General features: G+C 41.3%; 1 protein-coding gene across 6 annotated transcripts in view; it reads left to right on the top strand.

Moving 5' to 3' along the window:
• Positions 1–21548, top strand: part of CLASP2 (cytoplasmic linker associated protein 2) — a 178645-nt gene that overhangs the window by 146920 nt on the left and 10177 nt on the right. For 5 of the 6 annotated variants that reach the window (XM_083379335.1, XM_083379333.1, XM_083379334.1 and 2 more), the window contains 7 exons: positions 2075–2238; positions 2817–2895; positions 9900–10043; positions 16382–16525; positions 18094–18200; positions 18994–19147; positions 20147–20375. In XM_083379335.1, the coding sequence (XP_083235461.1) occupies positions 2075–2238; positions 2817–2895; positions 9900–10043; positions 16382–16525; positions 18094–18200; positions 18994–19147; positions 20147–20375 (1021 nt within the window). Of the gene's footprint in view, positions 1–2074; positions 2239–2816; positions 2896–3018; positions 3070–9899; positions 10044–16381; positions 16526–18093; positions 18201–18993; positions 19148–20146; positions 20376–21548 lie in introns of all 6 variants that reach the window. The other variant, XM_083379336.1, reaches the window with a different exon arrangement.

Here is a 21548-nt window from a genome sequence, read left to right as displayed (position 1 = left end):
ATGTTTATTCAGTTGAGGTTTACTGTAGCAAAAAAATGGAAAGCCTAGCTTTTTTAATATCCCCTTCGTCCATAGTCCATTAAATTACCTTATCTGGATATATTTAACTGGAACTTAAAGCTAATCCTACAGTAAAGCTTGGAATGAGTTGTGACAAAGCTCCAACCCTAGATGGACAACTCACGATCTGTATCCCCAAAGCTGGAGTCTTAACAAAATTGTGCCTACACTACCTCCATTTAGCCTGCACTACCCAACAGCAGAGTCTGTAGTTTGCTGCTGTAAAGAGCAAATATAGACCCAAGATAAATGAACTAGAACTGAAAATCACTGTCTTAGTGATGAAACCCACATTTTAGGAATTGGGCAAAAGAACATCTGTTAGTGGGGAGTTTCAACAGAAAGATATACTCTCTATGTGTTCTCATTAAATATTCTACAGGTTTATGACTATTTTAAACATTTGGGGGGGGGGTTGCCAAATAGCAGCATATGAACAGACTACTATAGAAAAGCATAGAAAGCTGTGATGGTGAATTATTTTACAGTATGAACATAGAATAAAAATGTTCAAATTTTCTTTTACCTCATAAATTTCCAGTGTTCTTTTTTTGCAGTAGGAATCAAAGTATTATTCTTTTTTATGCCTTGAAGAAGAGTTTTATTCTTGTTTGAAAGTTTGATTACTAATTTCAGTACAAAGTATAGCTAAGCATTTTACTATCTATATGGAAAAAGATAAAATTTCCCTGTTGCAACTATATGTTATTTAATCAACTTGCTTTCTGATTCAAGTACCCCATTTTTGGACCACCTTTATGATTTTATATAACTATATTGTTTTTATACAAATACTTCCAAAAACTATAAAGATCAAGTTTCCAATTTTCAATTTCTTCACACCATCTCCCGATTCTGCTCAATTTTTTATTTTATTTTTATTTTTTATTTTAATCCCATTTATATCCCGCCCTTCTCCGAAGACTCAGGGCGGCTTACAATTTAAGCACAAATCAATGTGCTTAGCAATAGCCTTCATTCTATGTATATGCCTGCTTATTAGGGCTTTCACACACACCCCAAGCATCATTATTACAAAGTCAGCTTATTGCCCCCAACAATCTGGGTCCTCATTTTACCTACCTCGGAAGGATGGAAGGCTGAGTGAACCTTGAGCCTGGTGGGATGCAAACCTGCACTAATTGCAGGCAGCTGGTGTTACTTAAGGAGGCATTAGCCCACTGCTCCACCAAGGCTCCTTAATTTTATGTTTTCATAATTATTGACATTTTTATAAACAATGCTGCAGTTAAATTGTTAGGTGTACAGAGATCCTTTGTAAGACATTAATTTCATTCTTCCCTGCTTCAAGTCTTACAGTGTACTGTATTGAAGATAGACATAAATCTGTTTCACTAAAGATTTGTTGTGGCATCTTAGCTTTTTTCATCTATATCCAGCATGTTTGCATGCAAGACTGAGTAATGTAAAACTATTTTCCAAATGGAAAAGCAAGATTTTTTATGACTTTATTAAGCATCATATTCGAATTAATCTATAAAGTGATTAATAGCAAAAAAAATAGCATGTTCGTATGTAAAAGAGATGAAAATTGTGACTGAGCAATATGAGAGAATATAAGATCTATGAAAGTAAATAATATATCACTAAAGCTGGGAAGATTTAGAATTTTTCAGATCAGTTGTAATGAAAAGATCTAGTATGCTATAATGGGATCACAGTTTGAAGCATAGATCAAGTCCCCAAATTCAATGGAATGGACAACACCAAAGCAGAGAGGAGGGAAGAAGAGAATTGCGCCAGTCATCACAGCATTTCTTTGCTCAGTGGTATTGCATGAAGTACTAATTTCCAGAAATACAAATAAATTTCTGAATCAAAGATTCTGACAAGACAGGAGAGAATGTTTTCCCGCTTGGCTGTGTATCATTGCCTCTATCTTGCTTCTTTGTGGTGCTACATTATTTTGTGAGTTCGACACAGGCAAGCATCAACACCTTTTCTTCCCTACTCTTTTTTTTCCTTTTGTCCTCCCTTTTTTCCCCTGCTGCAGGTGTTCAGCATGTTTTTGGAAACATTAGTAGATTTTATCCAAGTTCATAAAGAAGATCTACAGGACTGGCTATTTGTGCTGCTGACCCAACTTCTGAAAAAAATGGGTGCTGACTTGTTGGGATCTGTGCAAGCAAAAGTTCAGAAGGCTTTAGATGTGACAAGGTAATAAATTAATGTCAGAATAAAAATATATTTTAAACTTTCTACATCTGTATTTAAGTTTTTCATCCTTTAGGACAGGGATCCCCAACCCCCAGTCCATGGACCAGTACCGGGCCGCAGCATGCCAGCAACCAATCCGCACAAACAAAACTCCATCCACGGGATGCAGGCAGCACACAAAACCATGCACCTTCCTGTCCGTGGAAAAACCTCTCTCCACAGAATGGTCCCTGGTGCCCAAAAAGTTGGGGACCTTTGCTTTAGAATACAATACAATAAATAATACAATAAAATAATCACAGCTATATATGTCAACATATTAGAATATAGGAAAGTGTCTGTTTTCACCAATATTGTCTACTTCTGGTGATGTTTATATACAATATACCTTTAAAAAGAATGAACTGAAATGCTTTGTCCAGTTTTAAAATTTTCACTATTTACAAACCCATAATTTTTATATTATGTCTCACTAATACTGCTTACCTAGGCAAAGTACATGTATTTCCCTTTTTAGGCCTAGTTTCCAAACATACTTTAAATGTTATGAAGTGAAATTTAATTCTGTTATTTCTTAGGGAATCATTTCCAAATGATCTTCAATTCAGTATTTTAATGCGGTTTACTGTTGATCAGACCCAAACACCAAGTCTGAAGGTAAAAAATTATAAAGCTTTACAATTATGTGTAACATTCCATTCAATAATATTTTTGTCTTGTGTTATACGTTCTGTTTTGTTGGTTTTCAATTAGTGGAGTTTTTTTTTTATAAAATTTCAGACAGTCAAGCCAGCACTGCAGGACCAGCTTCGTTCTTTTTGGAGTTCCAAGGTTTTTTTTCTGCATTATTGCTTTTTTTAACCTATTGTATGTAAAATTTACATTAAAATATTCTTATGCATCCATATACTGCTACTAACCTTTGCAAGGAATTTTGAGCATGCTCTTGTATATTTGATACCAAGTGTTATGTGGTTGTCTGAAACATTTGACAATGAATCCTATAAAAACTCCACAAAGTCCAACACAGTTTTAAAAAATTGTATGGCTATCTAACACCAAGCTGGTTATGCAAGCTCAAATCTCTTCTAATTTTATGTTTGTAATTTCCCAATCTACATTTAAAAGACTGAATAGTATCACAGTAGAATTTTTTACTGAGTTTTCTGCGGTGGTAAAATGTTTTTGCATCTTCAAAATTTGAGTCATTTGCCTTTAATGAATATTGTATGATATTAATGATACATATTCAGACACTGAACTGTAGCTGAAAATATGTAAAAGTTGAAATATATAAACAACAAAAACTATTCTCCTGCAGATGGAGAGTAGTGGAGAAACTTCAGAGCTGGGTATATATACTGTGTATATACAACAACTGAGACATTTGGGAAAATAACAAGCATATATGTAACCACCATTTTTCTCTGTCTGACACAGCGTTTTTAGTCTATTAATTGCTTTTCACAAGATGGCACTTTTTTACTCCTGGATGCAGCAGTATCAAAGTTACAAGCAAAAATATCATATTTGCAAAAATGTAGTATTTATTATACATGCTATAGAGAAATTCATGTTAACCATTTTGTTACAGTGAATCTTAGATTTTTATGTAGATTTAAGCATAAAGGAATAAAGTTTTTTAAATGGGGAGAGCAACATTGGGGGATCCATGTGGGTTGGATTTGTCCTGATTAAAAAATTCCTTTAACTAAGTTGTATATATGTGAATCATTGAAATTTTATGTAAATGTAGATGTGAGGACATTATGTTTGCATTTAGAATTAGAATTAGAACAGAACAGAACAGAATAGAATAGAATAGAATAGAGCTGGAAAGGACATTGGAAGTCTTCTAGTCCAGCCCCCTGCTCAAGCAGGAGAACCTATACCATCTCAGACAAGTGACTGTATAGCCTCTTTTTAAAGATCTCCAGAGATGGAGCGCCCACAATTTCTGGGGTCAAGCTATTCTATTGGTTAATTGTCCTCACTGTCAGGAAGTTTCTCCTTAATTCCAGGTTGCTTCTCTCCTTGGTCAGTTTCCAACTATTGTTTTTTATCCTGCCCTCTGGCACTTTGGTGAATAACGTGACCCCCTCTTCTATGTGGCAGGCCGTCAAATATCTCGCCAAGGTCCCCGGGCTGTAGCCAAAATAGCTGCGACCGGAATATGCAGATAAAACAGTGTTATGCTGACATTCAAGGCAAGCGGACGGAGCAGGCAGGGCTCACTCCCAACATCTAGCCTGGGACCCGTGGCAGCTCCTTCGGACTAACAGACTACTTGCTAGCTAAGCACTCATAGCTGGCAGCCTGGCGAGCAAGTCTGACTGCATGCCGTGGCTGAGCTGCTACCAAAAAGGCCACCCCCATTTCTTCTCTGCCACTTGCAACAGAGCCACCTTCTGCTAGCAGCATGATGCCCGCAGCACCTGCTTCCTCCCTGGCCCACTTGCCTTTCCCTCACTCCCCCTCACCTGGGTCTCGCTTCTTCGGCAGCGCCTCCACCCAGCGGGGCTCCTCCATCTCCCGCAGTCGGGATGCCACTGCCTCGTTCTTAGGAGGCGAGCAAGAGAGAACGCGAGGCCATCCCAGAAAGGGCAAGCAGTAGAGGAGAAATGGTGGCCTTTTTGGCAGCAGCTCAGCCACAGCGTGCAGTCAGACTCACTTGCCAGGCTGCCAGCTCCTAGTGCTTAGCTAGCAAGCAGTCCGTTAATCTGAAGGAGCTGCCCCAGGTCCCAGGCTAGATGTTGGAAGTGAACCCTGCCTGTTCCGTCCACTGCCTCCGCTTGTCTTCAATGCCAGCGTAACCCTGCTTTATCTGTGTATTCCGATCGCAGCTATTTTGGCTACAGCACGGGGATCTCAGTGAGATACAAAGCAGTTGTAGTTTTTATAGTTTGTACCAGCTTTTTATTTCATAAATACGAGGAGGACTCAAATAGTCATTGAATATTTTATTTGAAAATAACCTTCGACCCAGTGTCTTTTTTTTTCCAAAAATGTTTTTGTTGCATGCAGAAATAAAAATTTGTTTTCTTTGTAGCAGTTCATTGATTTCATAAATGCAACACACTATAGTTTTTTTATACATAGCACAAAGGTAAAAAATGATGTATGCAGTGTTATCTTGATTTTTGATGTCAAAAGGGTTTTGTGGCTCTCAGTGTTTACTTTTCTGTGGGAAACGGGTCCAAATGGCTCTTTGAGTGTTTAAGGTTGCCGACCCCTGGACTAGCCAAACCCAAGACCTGCAGCCATTCTTCATATGTTTTAGTCTCCAGGTCTTTGATGATCTTAGTTGCTCTTCTCTGAATTTTTTCCAAACTCTCAACATCTTTTTTGTGATATGGTGACCAAAACTGGCTGCAGTATTCCAGGTGTGGTCTTACTAGAGTTTTACTAATACCTCGCATGATCTTGATTCTATGCTTCTGTTTATACAACCCAGCATTGTATTAGCTTTTTTGGCTGTTGCTACACACTGCTTGTTCATGGTTAAGTGATTGTCCACTAGGACTCCAAGGTCCCTCTCACAGTTACTGTTTTTAAGCCAGGTCTTGCCCAATCTGTACTTGTACCTTTGATATTTCCTGCCTAAATGTAAAACTTTGCTTTTCTCCACATTGAAACTCATTTTGTTGGATAGGGCCCATTGTTCACGTTTGTCAAGATCTTTTTGTATTCTGAGTTTGTCTTCCCGGGTGTTGGCTACTCCTGCCACTTTGGTGTCATCTGCAAATTTGATGAGTTCCTCTTCAATTCCCTCATCTAAGTCATTTATGAATATATTGAAGAGTACTGGGCCTAAGACAGAACCTTGTGGTACCCCACCGCTTACTTCTCTCCTTGTGGATATAGTGCCATTGAGGACTACTTGTTGAGTTCAGTTTTCCAGCCAGCTACAGATCCATCTCTGGCAATGTTGCCTATTCCACCTTTTTCTAGCTTACCAAGGAGTAGGTTGTGATCTACTTTATCAAAGGCCTTACTGAAGTCTAAATATACTACGTCCACAGTATTTCACTGGTATATTAGTTCACTTTGCCAAAGAATGAAATAAGATTAGTTTGGCATGATCTGTTTTTAACAAGCCATGTTAGCTAATAGTTTGCTTCTAGTTGTCCGCAGATCTGTTTTTTTATTATCTTTTCTAAGATCTTCCCAGGTATTGATGTTAAACTAATTGGTCTGTAGTTTCCTGGGTCTGTTTTTTTTTCCTTTCTTGAAGATGGGAACCACAGCCCTTTTCCAATCCTCAGGTACTTCCTTGGTGCTCCAGGATTTTTGAAAGATGTGGTACAATGGTTCTAAGGTAACATCTGCCAGCTCCTTCAGAACTCTGAGATGTAATCTGTCAGGCCCAGGTAATTTATATTCGTCAAGGTCAGATAGGTGTTTTCTTACCATTTTGCTGCTTAATTTAATTTTTGTTTCTAATTTCTCTTTTGCAGTGGGTTTTTTTTTGTATGTTGGGCTATAGTTTCTTTTTGTGTGAAGACTGATGCAAGTATGAATTAAGCAGTTTTCTCCCTGTTGCCTGTTATTTCCTTGCCATCTTCTCTCTTTAGTGGACCTACAGCTTCCTTGACTTTTTTCTTGTTAATATGTTGGAAGAAACTTTTTTTATTATCCATGATTTCTGTTGCAAGTCTTTGTTCGTTCTGAGCCTTTGCTTTCCTGACTTCATCTTTACATGTTCTGGCTGTCTGCTGATAATCAGCCTGAGTTATGTGCCCCTCTTTCCATTTTTTGTACTTGTCCTTTTTGTCTTTCAGTTTATCAGAGAGATCTTTGTGCAGCTGTGCTGGTTTCTTCTTGAACTTCTTGTTTTGTTTTACAGTGGTATTGTGCTGGTCTGGGCTTTTATGATCGCATTTTCGGTTTCCCACACTTCTTGGGTTGTTTTCCCCTTTAGGATTTTCATCCATGGGATCTTTCCTAGGTTCTCTCTGAGTTTGTTAAAGTCAGCTCTTTTGAAGTTCAAAACAATGATTGGATTGTTTTCTATTGCTAGTGTTTGCATTATATTAAATTCCAGTATGACGTGGTCACTTTCACCCAAGGTTTCAGCAACTTCAACTCCTTCTATCACTTCTTCTATATTAGTTAGAATTAAGTCCAGTATGGCTTTACATCTAATTTCCTCCTCCTAGTTGTCAGCTAGGTTGGTTAGGAATCTGTTTGATCTCCCGCTCGCTGCAGTTTGTCTCCCAGTTGATATCTGGATAGTTGAAGTCTCCCATTACTAATGTGGTATGCTTCCTACATTTGCACACAAACTTCCAAACATAAGAAACTCTGGTACATTGCTATAAATTAACAAGAAACATTCCTAAATATGAGAAATGACTACTTAATTTTTACAAAGTGAAAGCAAAACAAATATACTGTAACTCTATAATATAAACAAAATTTATATTATATTCAGAAAGTAAGCAAACAGTAGTAAAGTGCCATCTAATTTTTCACAATGCACATATTAGAACATGGACTCCATGGACTACAAAATGGAGAGAGCAACAAAAATAGTGTAGATGGCAACAGAAATAGTGTCAAGAGCAAGTATTAAGAATCTATTCAAATATAAGAAACTAGATGTAGTCCAAAATTCCCCTCCAGGAATCTTTCATTAATAAACTATTAAAGTGTTCTGTGTTTATCTGATAGATAATGCTGATGCTGTTCTTGGCAGAGATGTTAAAAATTTTTTAGTTAGCACTGCTTAATAGCATAGTTTTTCCTATGGCACTTTTTATTGCTTTTGGCAGCTATAAGAAGGTGTTCTCAGTCATTAGGTATCAGGTAACCTCTAAATTGTATAAATCCATCTTTCCTTAAGATCTCACAACAGAGAGAGATATGATTATTACATTATGTCATGCTTTTATGCACTGTTTCACATAACTACCTTTATCTGATGAGACTCAAATTGAAACTGGTCATACAGGATATGGTGATTGCTTAACTGGAGAATCTACATACACATAATCCTTGACTACAATACTAATAGAACCTGCTCATTAAAGTTGCATATGTGTTACTTAAGTTAAATTGCCTTAGGGGAGACCCAGAAGGCCTAGCACACACTAAGGCCTGCCTGCCTTTCAACACCTCCCTCCCCCGATATATCCCCATGCTCTACTTCCTGCCCCTCAAGGTTTCCACAGCTCTTGGACCTGCTTTCCCCTCATAGGCTTCCTTCCCTGCCCCCCCCCCCAGGACTCTGCAAAAGTTAGGCCTGCTTTCCACCCCACTGGACCCATCTCCTCCCTGCCTCTCTACTCATTGTGCACTTATCTTATGAAGAACTCCAGAGCTCCAGACTTGTGAAATTGTGGCTACTTCAAAATGGCAGCTGCTTTCTGGATGCAGCCACATGGCCCAGGGATAAAGTGGTCTTAAAAAGGTCTGTGCAGTTTTGCTCAAAACTCCAGAGATTTCTGCAGTGCTACACAGACTGCATTAGAGGAGCCGAGCAGACTGTATCCCAGAAGCACCTGCCATTTTGGCATGGCCACAATTCCTTGCAGCTGCTTCTAGCCACACACCCCAGGGATGCTGAAGGATGGGGTGGCTTGCGAGGGATATGAGGACCAGAGCTTTAGAGATCTTCAAAAGATAGTGCACCATGGGGGTATAAAGGTGGCCCTAGACCTGCAGAGACACAGTAGGGCAGAATGAGGGAGATAGGCCCTGGGGCGTGGCGTTGCAGGGTTCCTGCTGTGAGTTCTAAGTATGAATCACAATGTGGGTGCTGCAACAGCAATAACTTTAAAACAGGGTTTTAAGTGGCTTTTTGGAATATCTATCTTACGTAAGGACTACTACATTGCTTTTGGAATTAATTTATTTGTGCCAAAGCGGCATATTTTTGAAAATAAACTCTCAATATTCTATATTCATTATAACATTTAGCAATATTATTGTTCATAGATGTGTGTGTATACATATACATATACATACATACATACATACATACATACATACATACATACATATATATATATATATATATATATATATATATATATATATATATATATATATATATATATGGGATGTGGTGGCTCAGTGGGTTAGGATGCTGAGCTTGTCGATCAGAAGGTCGGCAGTTTGGCAGGTCAAATCCCGAGTGCCGCGTAACAGAGACTGTCCGGTGTGACTACAGCCTGTTCGATGGCCCGCATAGAACTAAAAAAGAGGAACAAACAGCCACATGCTTCTCCCAGAAGAAGGAAGCAGAAGCCACCAGCCTGATGATGACGGATGGGATTCCGTCGAAACATCACCCCTACACCTTTAGTTCATTGATCATCTAGTCCAATATTCTGTTTCTAACTACAGGCAGCTAGAAGCTAGATAACTTGTATACAAGGCCTAAGGCCAACAATCCTCTCAGATTGTTTTGCTCACTACTCTGAGTTCAGGTTTATTTAGGGCACTCAGAAATACTTTTTACATTTTATTGTGTTTTACTAATCTAGAAGAAATGTTAATATATATTGTAGTTCATGTATAATATGCCATTTGCTAAATAAATAAATTTTACCTAGCTGTAGGCAGGCGCAACTTCTCTGTAAAATAAGTAAAAATAATTCCAATTCTCATTTAGATATTATACTTCTCTGTATATTTGATTGTTTTTATTTTTATAGGTAAAAGTTGCAATCCTTAAATACATAGAGACCCTTGCACAACAGATGGACCCAGGAGATTTTGTAAATTCAAGTGAAACTCGTCTGGCTGTGTCTCGAATTATTACTTGGACAACAGAACCCAAAAGTTCAGATGTTAGGAAGGTATTTCAAATTATGTTGACATGAATAAAGTTACTTCTTAAGAATTTTCATTTATCTCTTATTGTATTGAATTATACATTAATATTTTTGATTTCAATAACATATTGATTATCCATAATACTTTTGAAAAAAATTCTTCATGTGTTTGTTGTTTTCTTTTCTTACTTTTGTAAAGGACAATAACCAAGGCTTTCAGAAAATTGGGTGTAATATATATAGAGTAATGCATTCTTCAGCTGTACATTGAGAATCAGAATCTGGTAACATATATACCGTATTTTTCGGACCATAAGACGCACTTTTTTCCCCCAAAAGTGGGGGGGGAGAAACGGGTGTGTCTTATGGTCCGAAGGTGATCCGTATGGCCAGCCTCAACCTCCGCAAGTGAAAGCAAGGGAGATTGCAATTGGCTCCTGCAATCTCCCTGCGGCCCGGCTTTCTCTTGCAGAAGGCAGGCTGAAACAGAGCAAGGAATGCGAATCGGCCGATCTCGCGCTCCTGCAATCTCCTTCGCTCGGTTTCAGCTTCTCTTGCTACAAGAGAAAGCAGGCTGAAACAAAGCAAGGGAGATTCCCTCGCTCCATTTCAGCCTGCTTTCTCTTGTAGCAAGAAAAGCTGAAACCGAGTGGAGGAGAATGCAGGTGCGCGAGATCGCCAATTTGCATTCCTTGCTCCGTTTCAGCCTGCCTTCTGCAAGAGAAAGCCGGGCCGCAGGGCTGCCTCCGTAGGTACTGCTGTAACACGAAGAGGGAAGGACAAAGAGGGAGGAAAGGAGGAAGGAAGGAAGGAAGGAAAGAAGGAAGGGACAATGGGAGAGGGAGGGAGAGAGGGAGGGAGAAAGAGAAAAATAGAGAGAGAGAAAGGGAGAGAAGGAGAAAGAAAGAGGGAGGGAAACAGGAAGAGGGAGAAATAGAGGGAAAGAGAAAAATCGAGAGGGAGAGAGAGGGAGAGAGAAGCAGAAAGAAAGGGAGGGAAATAGAGGGAGAGAGAGAAAGAGGGAGAGAAAGAAAGGGAGAGAGAGAAGGAGAAAGAAAGAGGGAGGGAAATAGAGGAAGAGGGAGAAATTGGGAAAGAGAAAAAGAGGGAGAGAAAGGGAGAGAGAAGGAGAAAGGGAGGAAAATAGAGGGAGAGAGAGAAAGGGAGAGAAAGAAAGGGAGAGAGACAAGGAGAAAGAAAGAGGGAGGGAAACAGGAAGAGGGAGAAATAGAGGGAAAGAGAAAAATAGAGAGGGAGAGAGAGAAGCAGAAAGAAAGGGAGGGAAATAGAGGGAGAGAGAAAGAGGGAGAGAAAGAAAGGGAGAGAGAGAGAAGGAGAAAGAAAGAGGGAGGGAAACAGGAAGAGGGAGAAATAGAGGGAAAGAGAAAAATAGAGAGGGAGAGAGAGAAGCAGAAAGAAAGGGAGGGAAATAGAGGGAGAGAGAGAAAGAGGGAGAGAAAGAAAGGGAGAGAGACGAGAAAGAAAGGGAGGGAAATAGAAGAAGAGGGAGAAATAGAGGGAAAGAGAAAAATAGAGAGGGAGAAGGAGAAAGAAAGGGAGGGAAACGGAGAGAGAAGGAGGGAGAAATAGAGGGAAAGAAAAATAGGAAAAGAAGGAAAGGGAAAGAGAAAGGAGAGGAGAAAGAAAGAGGTAGGGGGAGAGGGAGAGAAAGAGAAGGAGAGAGAGAAATTAAATTAGTAACATGATTGTTAAGTGAATCTGGTTTCCCCACTAACTTTGCTTGTCAGAAGGTTGCAAAAGGCAATCACATGACCTGGAACAATGTGACCATCATAAATATGAATTGATTGCCAAGCATCCGAATGTAAATCACATGACCCTGGGGATGCTGCAACGGTCATAAGTGTGAAAAATGGTCATAAGTCACTTTTTCCAGTGTCGTAACTTTGAACGGTCACTAAGTGAATCATTATAAGTCGAGGACTACCTGAACTTTATCATTTTTTTCCTTTTTTAGGGGGGGGTGTCAAGTTTTTGACACGTTGCTGGGTGACATTGCCTTGTCCTAAAAGTGGTACAATGGATGAAAAGGTTGAAAAGAGCCCTGTTTTAGTATACTGGTACTATTTGGTTCAGAATTTTTTTTCTTGTTTTCCTGCTCTAAAAACTGGGTGCATCTTATGGTCAGGTGCGTCTTATGGTCCAAAAAATACGGTACATCTGGCCAGGTTGGAAACTCAATCACTGAATAAGTTTCAGAGGCAGTGCAGTTGTCTCCCTTCTTGAAATATATATCTCTGCTGTGCTATAAGCACAGCTATTCAGTGGAGAATTTGGTTAAAGTAGAAGTGTAATGCACAAAAATATTTGACTTTACTTATTGGGGCATTCTTTTGTCACTCTTGACCTCATCTGGCAATATCCTAGGAACTAACTAAATGCATAGACCTTCTGAGACTGGCATTATAACCATAACCAAGACTATGGTTGCTCGGCGAAGGGGGGCCTTCCAACAACCATAGCACAGGCCAGGCCTATGATCGCTCGCGAAACGGAGGAGCGGGGTTCTGTCCCCGACGAAGCCCAGTGGCGAGCTAACGGACAACCAATTCCCAGGACGTTGGGGAACGGCAGAAGGTGCACAAGCAGAGGGCCGTATCGACACCGGGAGGGTCATCCCCTCTTTCTACAAGCGGTGGGACGCTCCGACCCTCTGTACTTTCCCCGAGGACCCGGGAGCGAAGATGTGCAGCCTCCTGAGCTCAGGCTGGTCTACCTAAATGCCAGGTCCATTGCTAATAAGGCTCCTCTTGTTCGAGACCTAGTGGAGAGTGAGCACGCGGACCTGGCTTGCATCACGGAAACCTGGCTGGGCCCAGAGGGTGGTGTCCCTCTGGTTGACCTCTGCCCGCCTGGTTTCCGGGTACTGCACCAGCCGCAGGCCCATGGTAGGGGCGGAGGAGTGGCAGTAATCATCAGGGAGACCCTTAGCCCGCGGGAGACCACCGTCCCTCAGATAGTCGGGTGTGAGTCTCTTTCTGAGATACGGTCCTGGGGCGCAGTTGGGCCTGCTGCTGGCGTACCTTCCACCTAATTGCGCAGCGGCAGCCCTGCCTAAGCTACTCGATGTCCTCTCGGGGTTGGTGGTTGAATTCCCCAAACTCATGGTTTTGGGCGACTTCAACCTACCGTCCCTAGGAGGATCGTCCGAAGTAGCTCGGGAGTTCATGGCTTCCATGACGGCCATGGACCTGACGCAGGTAATTTATGGACCGACTCATGAGGGAGGCCACACCCTTGACTTGGTTTTCTTATCTGGTCGGTGGTTAGATGATCTTGGTGGGGGCTCCCCAACCGTTATGCCCCTGTCATGGACCGATCATCACCTCCTACGGCTAGACTTCCGCTTTGCCACCCCCCGCCGTGGGTGCGCGGAGCCAACCAGATGGTACCGCCCCAGGCGCCTAATGGACCCTGATAGGTTCCAGGCAGCGCTTGGGAACCCACCTGCACTCCCTGCTCACAGCTCGGCTGATGCCTTAGTGGAAGCCTGGGAAACGGCAGCCACAGAGGCACTTGACCGAGTTGTACCCCTGTGGCCCCTGACCCGTCGCAGATCCCAACGAGCCCCAACGAGCTCCAGGAGATGAAGCGTCGGAGACGGGGCCTAGAGAGCCGTTGGAGATCCAGTCGATCCGAATCCGACCGGTTGCGACTAAGAATCCACACCAGGTCTTATCTCGCAGCGATAAGGGTGGCGAGATCCAATTACTTCTCCACCCTCATCGCGTCCGCAGATAATAGCCCGGCTGCCCTGTTCAGAGTGACTCGCTCCCTTCTGAACCAAGAGGTGAGGGAGGAACCCTTACAGGGTCGAGCCGAGGAATTCGGTCAATATCTGTTGGATAAAATCACTCGAATTCGAACCGGCCTGGACTCCAACTGGGCAGAATCTGAGGAACAGGACATGGGCAGTCTTGTCGACGTCATCTGGGAGGAATTTGATCCTGTGACTCCAAAAGAAGTGGACAGGATTATGAGGAGGTTGAGCTCCTCCACATGCTTACTGGACCCGTGCCCTTCCTGGCTGGCTTCCTGGGGACACGAGGCTGGTTTCAGGCGGTCATCTCTGCTTCTCTGAGTGAGGGCCACTCCTCAAGAAGCCCACCTTGGACCCAGCTTCATTGAACTACTTTCGTCCAGTCTCCAACCTTCGCTTCCTTGCGAAGGTTGTTGAGAGTGTGGTGGCGCATCAGCTTCCTCAGGTCCTGGATGAAGCGGATTATCTGGACCCGTGCCAATCGGGCTTCAGGCCAGGCTACAGCACGGAGATGGCATTGGTCGCTCTGATGAATGATCTCTGGAGGGCCCGGGACAGGGGCCATTCCTCTGTCCTAGTCTTATTAGACCTTTCGGCGGCTTTCGATACCATCGACCATGGTATCTTGCTGCGGCGCCTCAGGGGATTAGGAGTGGGAGGCACGGTTCTGCGGTGGTTCTCCTCCTTTCTCCTGGGACGCTCGCAGTCGGTGTTGGCAGGAGGACAGAGGTCGACTCCGAGGCCTCTCGTTTGTGGAGTCCCTCAGGGATCGGTTCTCTCGCCTCTCCTGTTCAACATCTACATGAAACCGCTAGGTGAGATCATTCGTGGTTTTGGAGTAGGGTACCATCAGTATGCTGATGACACCCAGCTTTTCATCTCAACCCCAAACAACATCAGTGATGCCCTCGACGTGATGTCCCGTTGCCTGGAAGCGGTTCGGGAATGGATGGGGAGGAACAGGCTTCAACTCAACCCGGACAAGACTGAATGGCTGTACATACCGGCATGCCAGGATACTCAGAGCATCCTATCCCTTAACATCGGGGGTGAGTTATTACCCCCGGTTGATAGGGCCCGCAACCTGGGTGTCCTCCTAGACCCACAGCTATCCTTGGAAGAGCACATAGGAGCTGTGACCAGGGGGGCCTTCACTCGGGTTCGACTGGTGCGCCAACTACGACCTTATCTGGACCTGGATGCCTTACGTACAGTCTCCATGCACTTGTGACCTCTCGCCTTGACTACTGTAACGCTCTCTACATGGGGCTGCCCTTGAGAGCCACTCGGAAGCTTCAACTGGTGCAGAGCGCAGCTGCACGAACACTTTTGGGGGCCTCCCATTACTCCCATATCACACCTCTCCTCCGTGAGCTGCACTGGCTTCCGGTTGCCTTCCGAGTGAAATTCAAGGTGCTAATGATGACATACAAAGCCCTACATGGCATGGGTCCGGATTACCTACGGGAGCACCTTCTGCCAACACCCCTCCGTCCTGTGCGCTCCCACAGAGAGGGCCTCCTCAGGGTGCCACCTGTCAAAGAATGCTGACTGGTGGCCCCCAGGGGGAGGGCATTCTCAGTGGGTGCGCCAACCCTCTGGAACTGCTTGCCTACCGAAATCCGGATGGCCCCCGACCTTCGCACCTTCCGGCGCGACTTAAAAACTTACTTGTTCCAGCAGTCCGGCCTGGCCTGATAGCTCTTGGGGTTTCATTTGTTTTTACTACTGTTTAATTGTATACCTACCTTGCTCTGTACACCGCCCCGAGTCCCTCGGGAGAAGGGCGGTATATAAAAATAAATAAATAAATAAATAAATAAATTATTACAAGGGCTGTGGGATGCAGGATGACCACTTGGTACTATTGTATCTAATTTGTTCAAGAGACTTCCCAATTGTTTTAACAGAATTTGACTTATTCTGTGTCTACATCCACACGGTGAATATATCTTTTCCATTCCTCAGGCTAGAAATTGGAAGGTATGAGTTGTAGTCCTGCCTTAGGTGATTTTGGGCCATTCATTTCCTCTCAGCCATGGGAAGAAGGAAATGGCAAATTACTTCCAAAATCTTGCTCAAGAAAGCCTCAATGATTAATCCAGACAGTTATCTGGAGTCAGCACTGACTGGAAAATTCACTGCATTCCAGCTGCACACTTCCAATAAAGGGTTGCAGCTGGAATGCATCCAGACTAGTGCACATCTCCCTTATGTGTCTACCTCCCAAGACCCATTAAATGGCAACCAGGCTCTGCTAAGTCAGAAAAAGTTTGAAATTAGAATCTAACAAGCTAATACATATTATACCCACATCATGGCCTAGTATACCATATTATACATGGACTACACTTTGCTAATACAAGCTAGCAAAAACATATTATATGCTCTGTACACCATCTAATGTCATAAGAAGAAGGCTTTATTCACACAATTTGCAGAGGTTTCTGGTATCTGATTTCCTAAAAAGCTGAAGAACAAATACATTTTACAAATACAAATATATTTTACAATTCCATAATTAAGAAATTATCAACAATTGTCCTTCAAGCCTGGCTTAATTATTTTATCATTTTCCTAGGCTGCGCAATCAGTGCTGATATCTCTTTTTGAACTCAATACCCCTGAATTTACAATGCTGTTGGGTGCTTTACCAAAAACATTTCAAGATGGTGCCACAAAGTTACTTCACAGTCACCTCAGGAATACAGGCAATGGGGGACAGGTATATTTATAATCATTTACAATAGTTAGAGATAACTTGCATTAAAGCATGCTGAATCAATACACATATATGCACTTGTTAGCCCTCTTTTATTGTTATTTTTATATGTTATTTTCAAATTGGAACGTTGAGTCTTTATTCAACTTTGAGTTTTTATTCTAGAAAAATGCATGAAGCTTTGTTTAGAGATTTTATATCATAAGGATAAATGAAATTCAGTGATGAAAAAGTGAGGTACTATATTTAGGCAAGAAAAAACAAATGCATATGTATAGTGTAGGTCAGGGGTGTCAAACTCAATTTTATTGAGGGCCGCATCAGCATTGGGGTTGCCCTCAAGGGGCCGGGTGGGTGTGGCCAGGGTGGGCGTGGCCTACTGGGTGGGCATGGCTAGAGTGCGTATGTCCTACTGGGTGGGCGTGGCCAGCTCTACATCGTTCGCATCAAGGGTGCCTATGGGGGCCTGGGCAGGAGTGGGACAGATCTGAGAGTCTCTGGCAGAAGGAGGGTCTCTGGGCCAGGGTCAAGGCAGTGGGGGCTGTTCCCTCACTGTTTCCAGAATGGCTTTGCGGGCCACATGAAACCACTTTGTGGGCCGGATCCGGCCCCCGGGCCTTGTGTTTGACATGTCTGGTGTAGGTGGTACCTCAATAGTAGTAACTGAGAGAGGGATCTCAGAGTCCTAATGGACAATCACTTAAATATGAGCCAGCAGTGTGCTGCAGCTTCCAAAAAAGCCAACACAGTACTAGGCTGCATTAACAGGGATAGAATCAAGATCACACGAAGTATTAATACCACTTTACAATGCCTTGATAAGGCCACACTTGGAATACTGCATCCAGTTTTGGTCACCACAATGTAAAAAAATTGTTGTGACTCTATAAAGAGTACAGAGAAGAGCAATGAAGATGATTAGGGGAGTGGAGGCTAAAACATATAAAGAACAGTTGCTGAAATTGAGTATGTCTAGTTTAATGAAGAGAAGGATGAGGGGTGACATGATAGTGTTCCAATATCTCAGGGGTTGTTACAAAGAAGAGGGAGTCAAGCTATTCTCCAAAGCACTTGAAGGCAGGACAAGGAGCAACAGATGGAAACTAATCAAAGAGAGAACCAACCTAGAACTAAGGAGAAATTTTCTGACAGAACAATTAATGGAACAACCTGCCTCCAGAAGTTGTGAATGCTCCAACGCTGAAAGTTTTTAAGAAGAGATTGGGCAACCATTTGTCTAAAATGGTATAGGGCAGGGATAGGCAACCTTGGCTCTTTTATGATTCATGGACTTCAACTCCCAGAATTCCTGAGCCAGCTATGCTGGCTCAGGAATTCTGGGAGTTGAAGTCCATGAGTCATAAAAGAGCCAAGGTTGCCTACCCCTGGTATAGGGTTTCCTGCCTGAGCAGGGTGTTGGACAAGATGACCTCCAAGGTCCTTTCCTACTACTACTACTACTAATTATTATTATTATTATTATTATTATTATTATTATTATTATTATTATTATTATTATTATTATTATTATTACAATGTTCAAAAGAATCATGAGTGTGTGTGTTTTACAGGGGCCCATGGGAAGCCCATTAACAAGGCCTGTTCCACGCTCACCAGCTAGTTGGTCTAGCCCCATCACTTCACCAACCAATACATCCCAGAACACGTTATCACCAAGGTAAGATACCAAATATTAATTTAGAATGAGCACTGCCTCTCACCCAACACTAATATAGATAAATTTGTTTCCAACAGGATTTTTCTCGAAGGGAAGAGGGCAGAATGGCAGAAATTGTTTTTTTCCTGCAGAATCAGTAATTTCACAGAGTTCTGCATCTAATTCAGCATTGTAACTTATTTAAATAACATTAAGTTTTCAACCAATTTAAATACAAATCTGAATTAACTGCAAAATAATTTAATTCAAGTTTAAGAAAATTATAGTGAAAGAATAGTTAAAACATCAATTGTACAACATTCCTATTGCTGCTTATTTCATAATTCATTCTTTTGAAATTGTATGTTCAATTTTATATAGTTTGTAAATTTCTTTGTTCCTTTCTTTTTCTCCCTTTCTTTCATAGAAATACTATCAAATATCTTGTTAAAAGAAAAATATTAATTTGCCTCATTATTTGCCTGTAAATCCCTGCCTTGAACAACAGAATGTTTTCTTCCATACTTGCTCTTTATGATCATATTTTATTCATTAAATATTAACCCCATCCTAAACTCTGTTACAATAGCTATTTCTCATCTAAATTTCCAATCCAGCAATGCTTTGTCACAGCTTGAAGAGGGGCATATGTATGTATATATTCTTTCTAGCCTAATTAATTCTATTCTAATATAAGCAGTCATCTAAATTCCCATTGAGTTGTACAAATTAACACATAGAAATATCTATTAGAGAACCATCAATTGCTGAAATTAAAACTGCTTCACAATATTTTTATTGCTGTTGTTAACAGTGCATTTGATTATGATTCTGAAAATATGAATTCAGAAGATATATATAGTTCTCTCCGTGGAGTGACTGAAGCAATTCAGAACTTTAGCTTCCGCAGTCAGGAAGATATGAATGAACCTATGAAACGGGATTCAAAAAAAGAAGATGGTGATTCAGTAAGTACTATGGAAAAATCTCTAGATTGTGAAACAATCTATTTCTACTTCTGAGAAGACTGAGCAGAAGTATTTGTTTAAATGGTTTGCTATAGTCAGGTCTCGCTTAACGTAAGAATTGTTTGCATTTTTAATTTTGGTGATTGCACAGGTTTTTTTCCCTTATGTATCCAAAATGTCCCACTTTCTAATAGATTTAGCCAATTCCTCCTATTATTATGCTTTAGCAACACTAATAACTTGCTTGGCTTCTTTCTGTATGTTCTTATTATCACCTATATTTTTTGCTATTTTTTATCTGCTTATATGCTGGGTTTTTTCTCTTTTACTATCTTACATACATCTGATATGAACCAGATTAGAACTCTGTTTCTTTTGTTTTTACTAATACCATAATCTTCTTGATTAAGGAAACTGATTAAGGGAACTTCCTAATTATTGATGATTAGGGGACTGGAGGTTAAAAAAAAAGAATAGTTGCTGGAATTGGGTATGTGTAGTTTAATAAAAAGAAGGATTAGGAGTGATATGATAGTAGTATTCCAATATCTCAGGAGCTGCCACAAAGAAGAGAGAGTCCTAAGCTATTCTCCAAAGCACCTGGAGGCAGGACAAGAAGCAATGGATGGAAACTAATCAAAGAGAAAAGCAACTTAGAACAAAGGAGAAATTTCCTGACAGTTAGAACAATTAATCAGTGGAACTACTTGCCTCCAGAAGTTGTGAATGCTCCAACACAGGAAGTTTTAAATAAGAGTTTGGACAACCATTTGTTTGAAATGGTATAGCTGTTCCTGCCTGAGTAGGGGGTTGGACTAGAAGACCTCCAAGGTTACTTACAACTCTGTTATTCTGTATTCTATTCTGACTAATCTTCTTAATTTTTTAAAAACAATTTTGGACAATATTTTGGAAGTATCTGATATTGAAATAGTTATCTAGCTCTGCAGATGATCTGCATATATTTTTATTAAGGGTATATGTATCTGTCTTTGTTAGATTTGCAGTGGGACTGGAATAGTAGATCTACGAACAGGAACTGGTGTGACTGAAACAGGCCGAACAGCTCTTGACAACAAAACTTCATTACTTAACACTATGCCTCCTCATTCCTCCCCACGGTCACGTGATTATAATCCATACAATTATTCTGATAGTGTTGCTTCTTTTAATAAATCAGCTTTAAAAGAGGCTATGTTTGATGATGATGCAGATCAGTTTCCTGATGGTAAGTCTGTCACAAACACAATTGGGGTTTGGGTATATTGGAAGGAAAATTGCAGTCAAACATAAATAAAATTATTTTCTGAACTAAGGGATATGAGTTATGATACACAGCATGAAAATATGATTTTCAAGAGCTTGATGGGAAAACAGAAAGTTTTATTTATTATAAAAACTAAATATTATAACATCTGATATGCATCTCTTAACACTTCATTGCCACATTTGTTCCCAAATAGGACACTTTTATAATGATAGTAAATAAAAAAATGTACTAATAGAATTTAATGGAATACATATTTAAGAAGAAAGGGACACGCTGGCTCAGTGGGTTAGGACGCTGAGCTTGTCGATCAGATGGTTGGCAGTTTGGCGGGTCAAATCCCAAGTGCCATGTAACAGAGTGAGCACCTGTTACTCGTCCCAGCTTCTGCCAACCTAGCAATTCGAAAGCATGTAAAAATGCAAGTAGAAAAATAGAGACCACTACGGTGGGAAGGTAACAGCGTTCCATGTGCCTTTGGCGTCTAGTCATGCCGACCACATGACCACGGAGACGTCCTCGGACAAGCACTGGCTCTTCAGCTTTGAAACGGAGATGAGCACCGCCCCCTAGATTTGGAAACGACTAGCACACATGTGCAGGGGAACCTTTACCTTTTATTTAAGAAAAAAAGCTTCCAGTAAAAGACATTTGAATGTTCTTATTTTAAATAGGTTGAAGATTTATTAAATAATAAAAATAAACCTGGCATCTATCTGTATTCAAAGAGTATAAAAGACATTATGGCTTTGGAAATAATCAAACAACCACCTGAATAATATTGATTTCTGATCCCTCTCAGTACATGCTATGCATAATCATTGTTCATTTAGATAACTTTCAAATGGACAAAATGGGTATGGCCAAATTAGCAGTCTAATATACTGCATGTTATTAGAGTTTTGATTAAAATACAGATAATCTCTGAGTTACAAACGTTCATTTAACGCTCATTCGAAGTTACGTAATCAGCGCCTCCTAGTGTTTATGAGCAAATCCCAAAATTGCAACTATTGCAGCACCACAGCAGTCGTTCGCCTTTACGAGCGACCAACCACAGAGGCTCTGCAATATTTACCCTATTCCTCTCCACACTCCCCACAACTGCTTCCCTTTCCCTTCCTGCCACACTGG

The sequence above is a fragment of the Vipera ursinii genome, assembly GCF_947247035.1.
Source record: "Vipera ursinii genome assembly, chromosome: Z".
Lineage (NCBI taxonomy): Eukaryota > Metazoa > Chordata > Lepidosauria > Squamata > Viperidae > Vipera > Vipera ursinii.
Note: the sequence above shows the minus strand (reverse complement) of the source record. Positions and strands in the feature narration are given on the sequence as shown.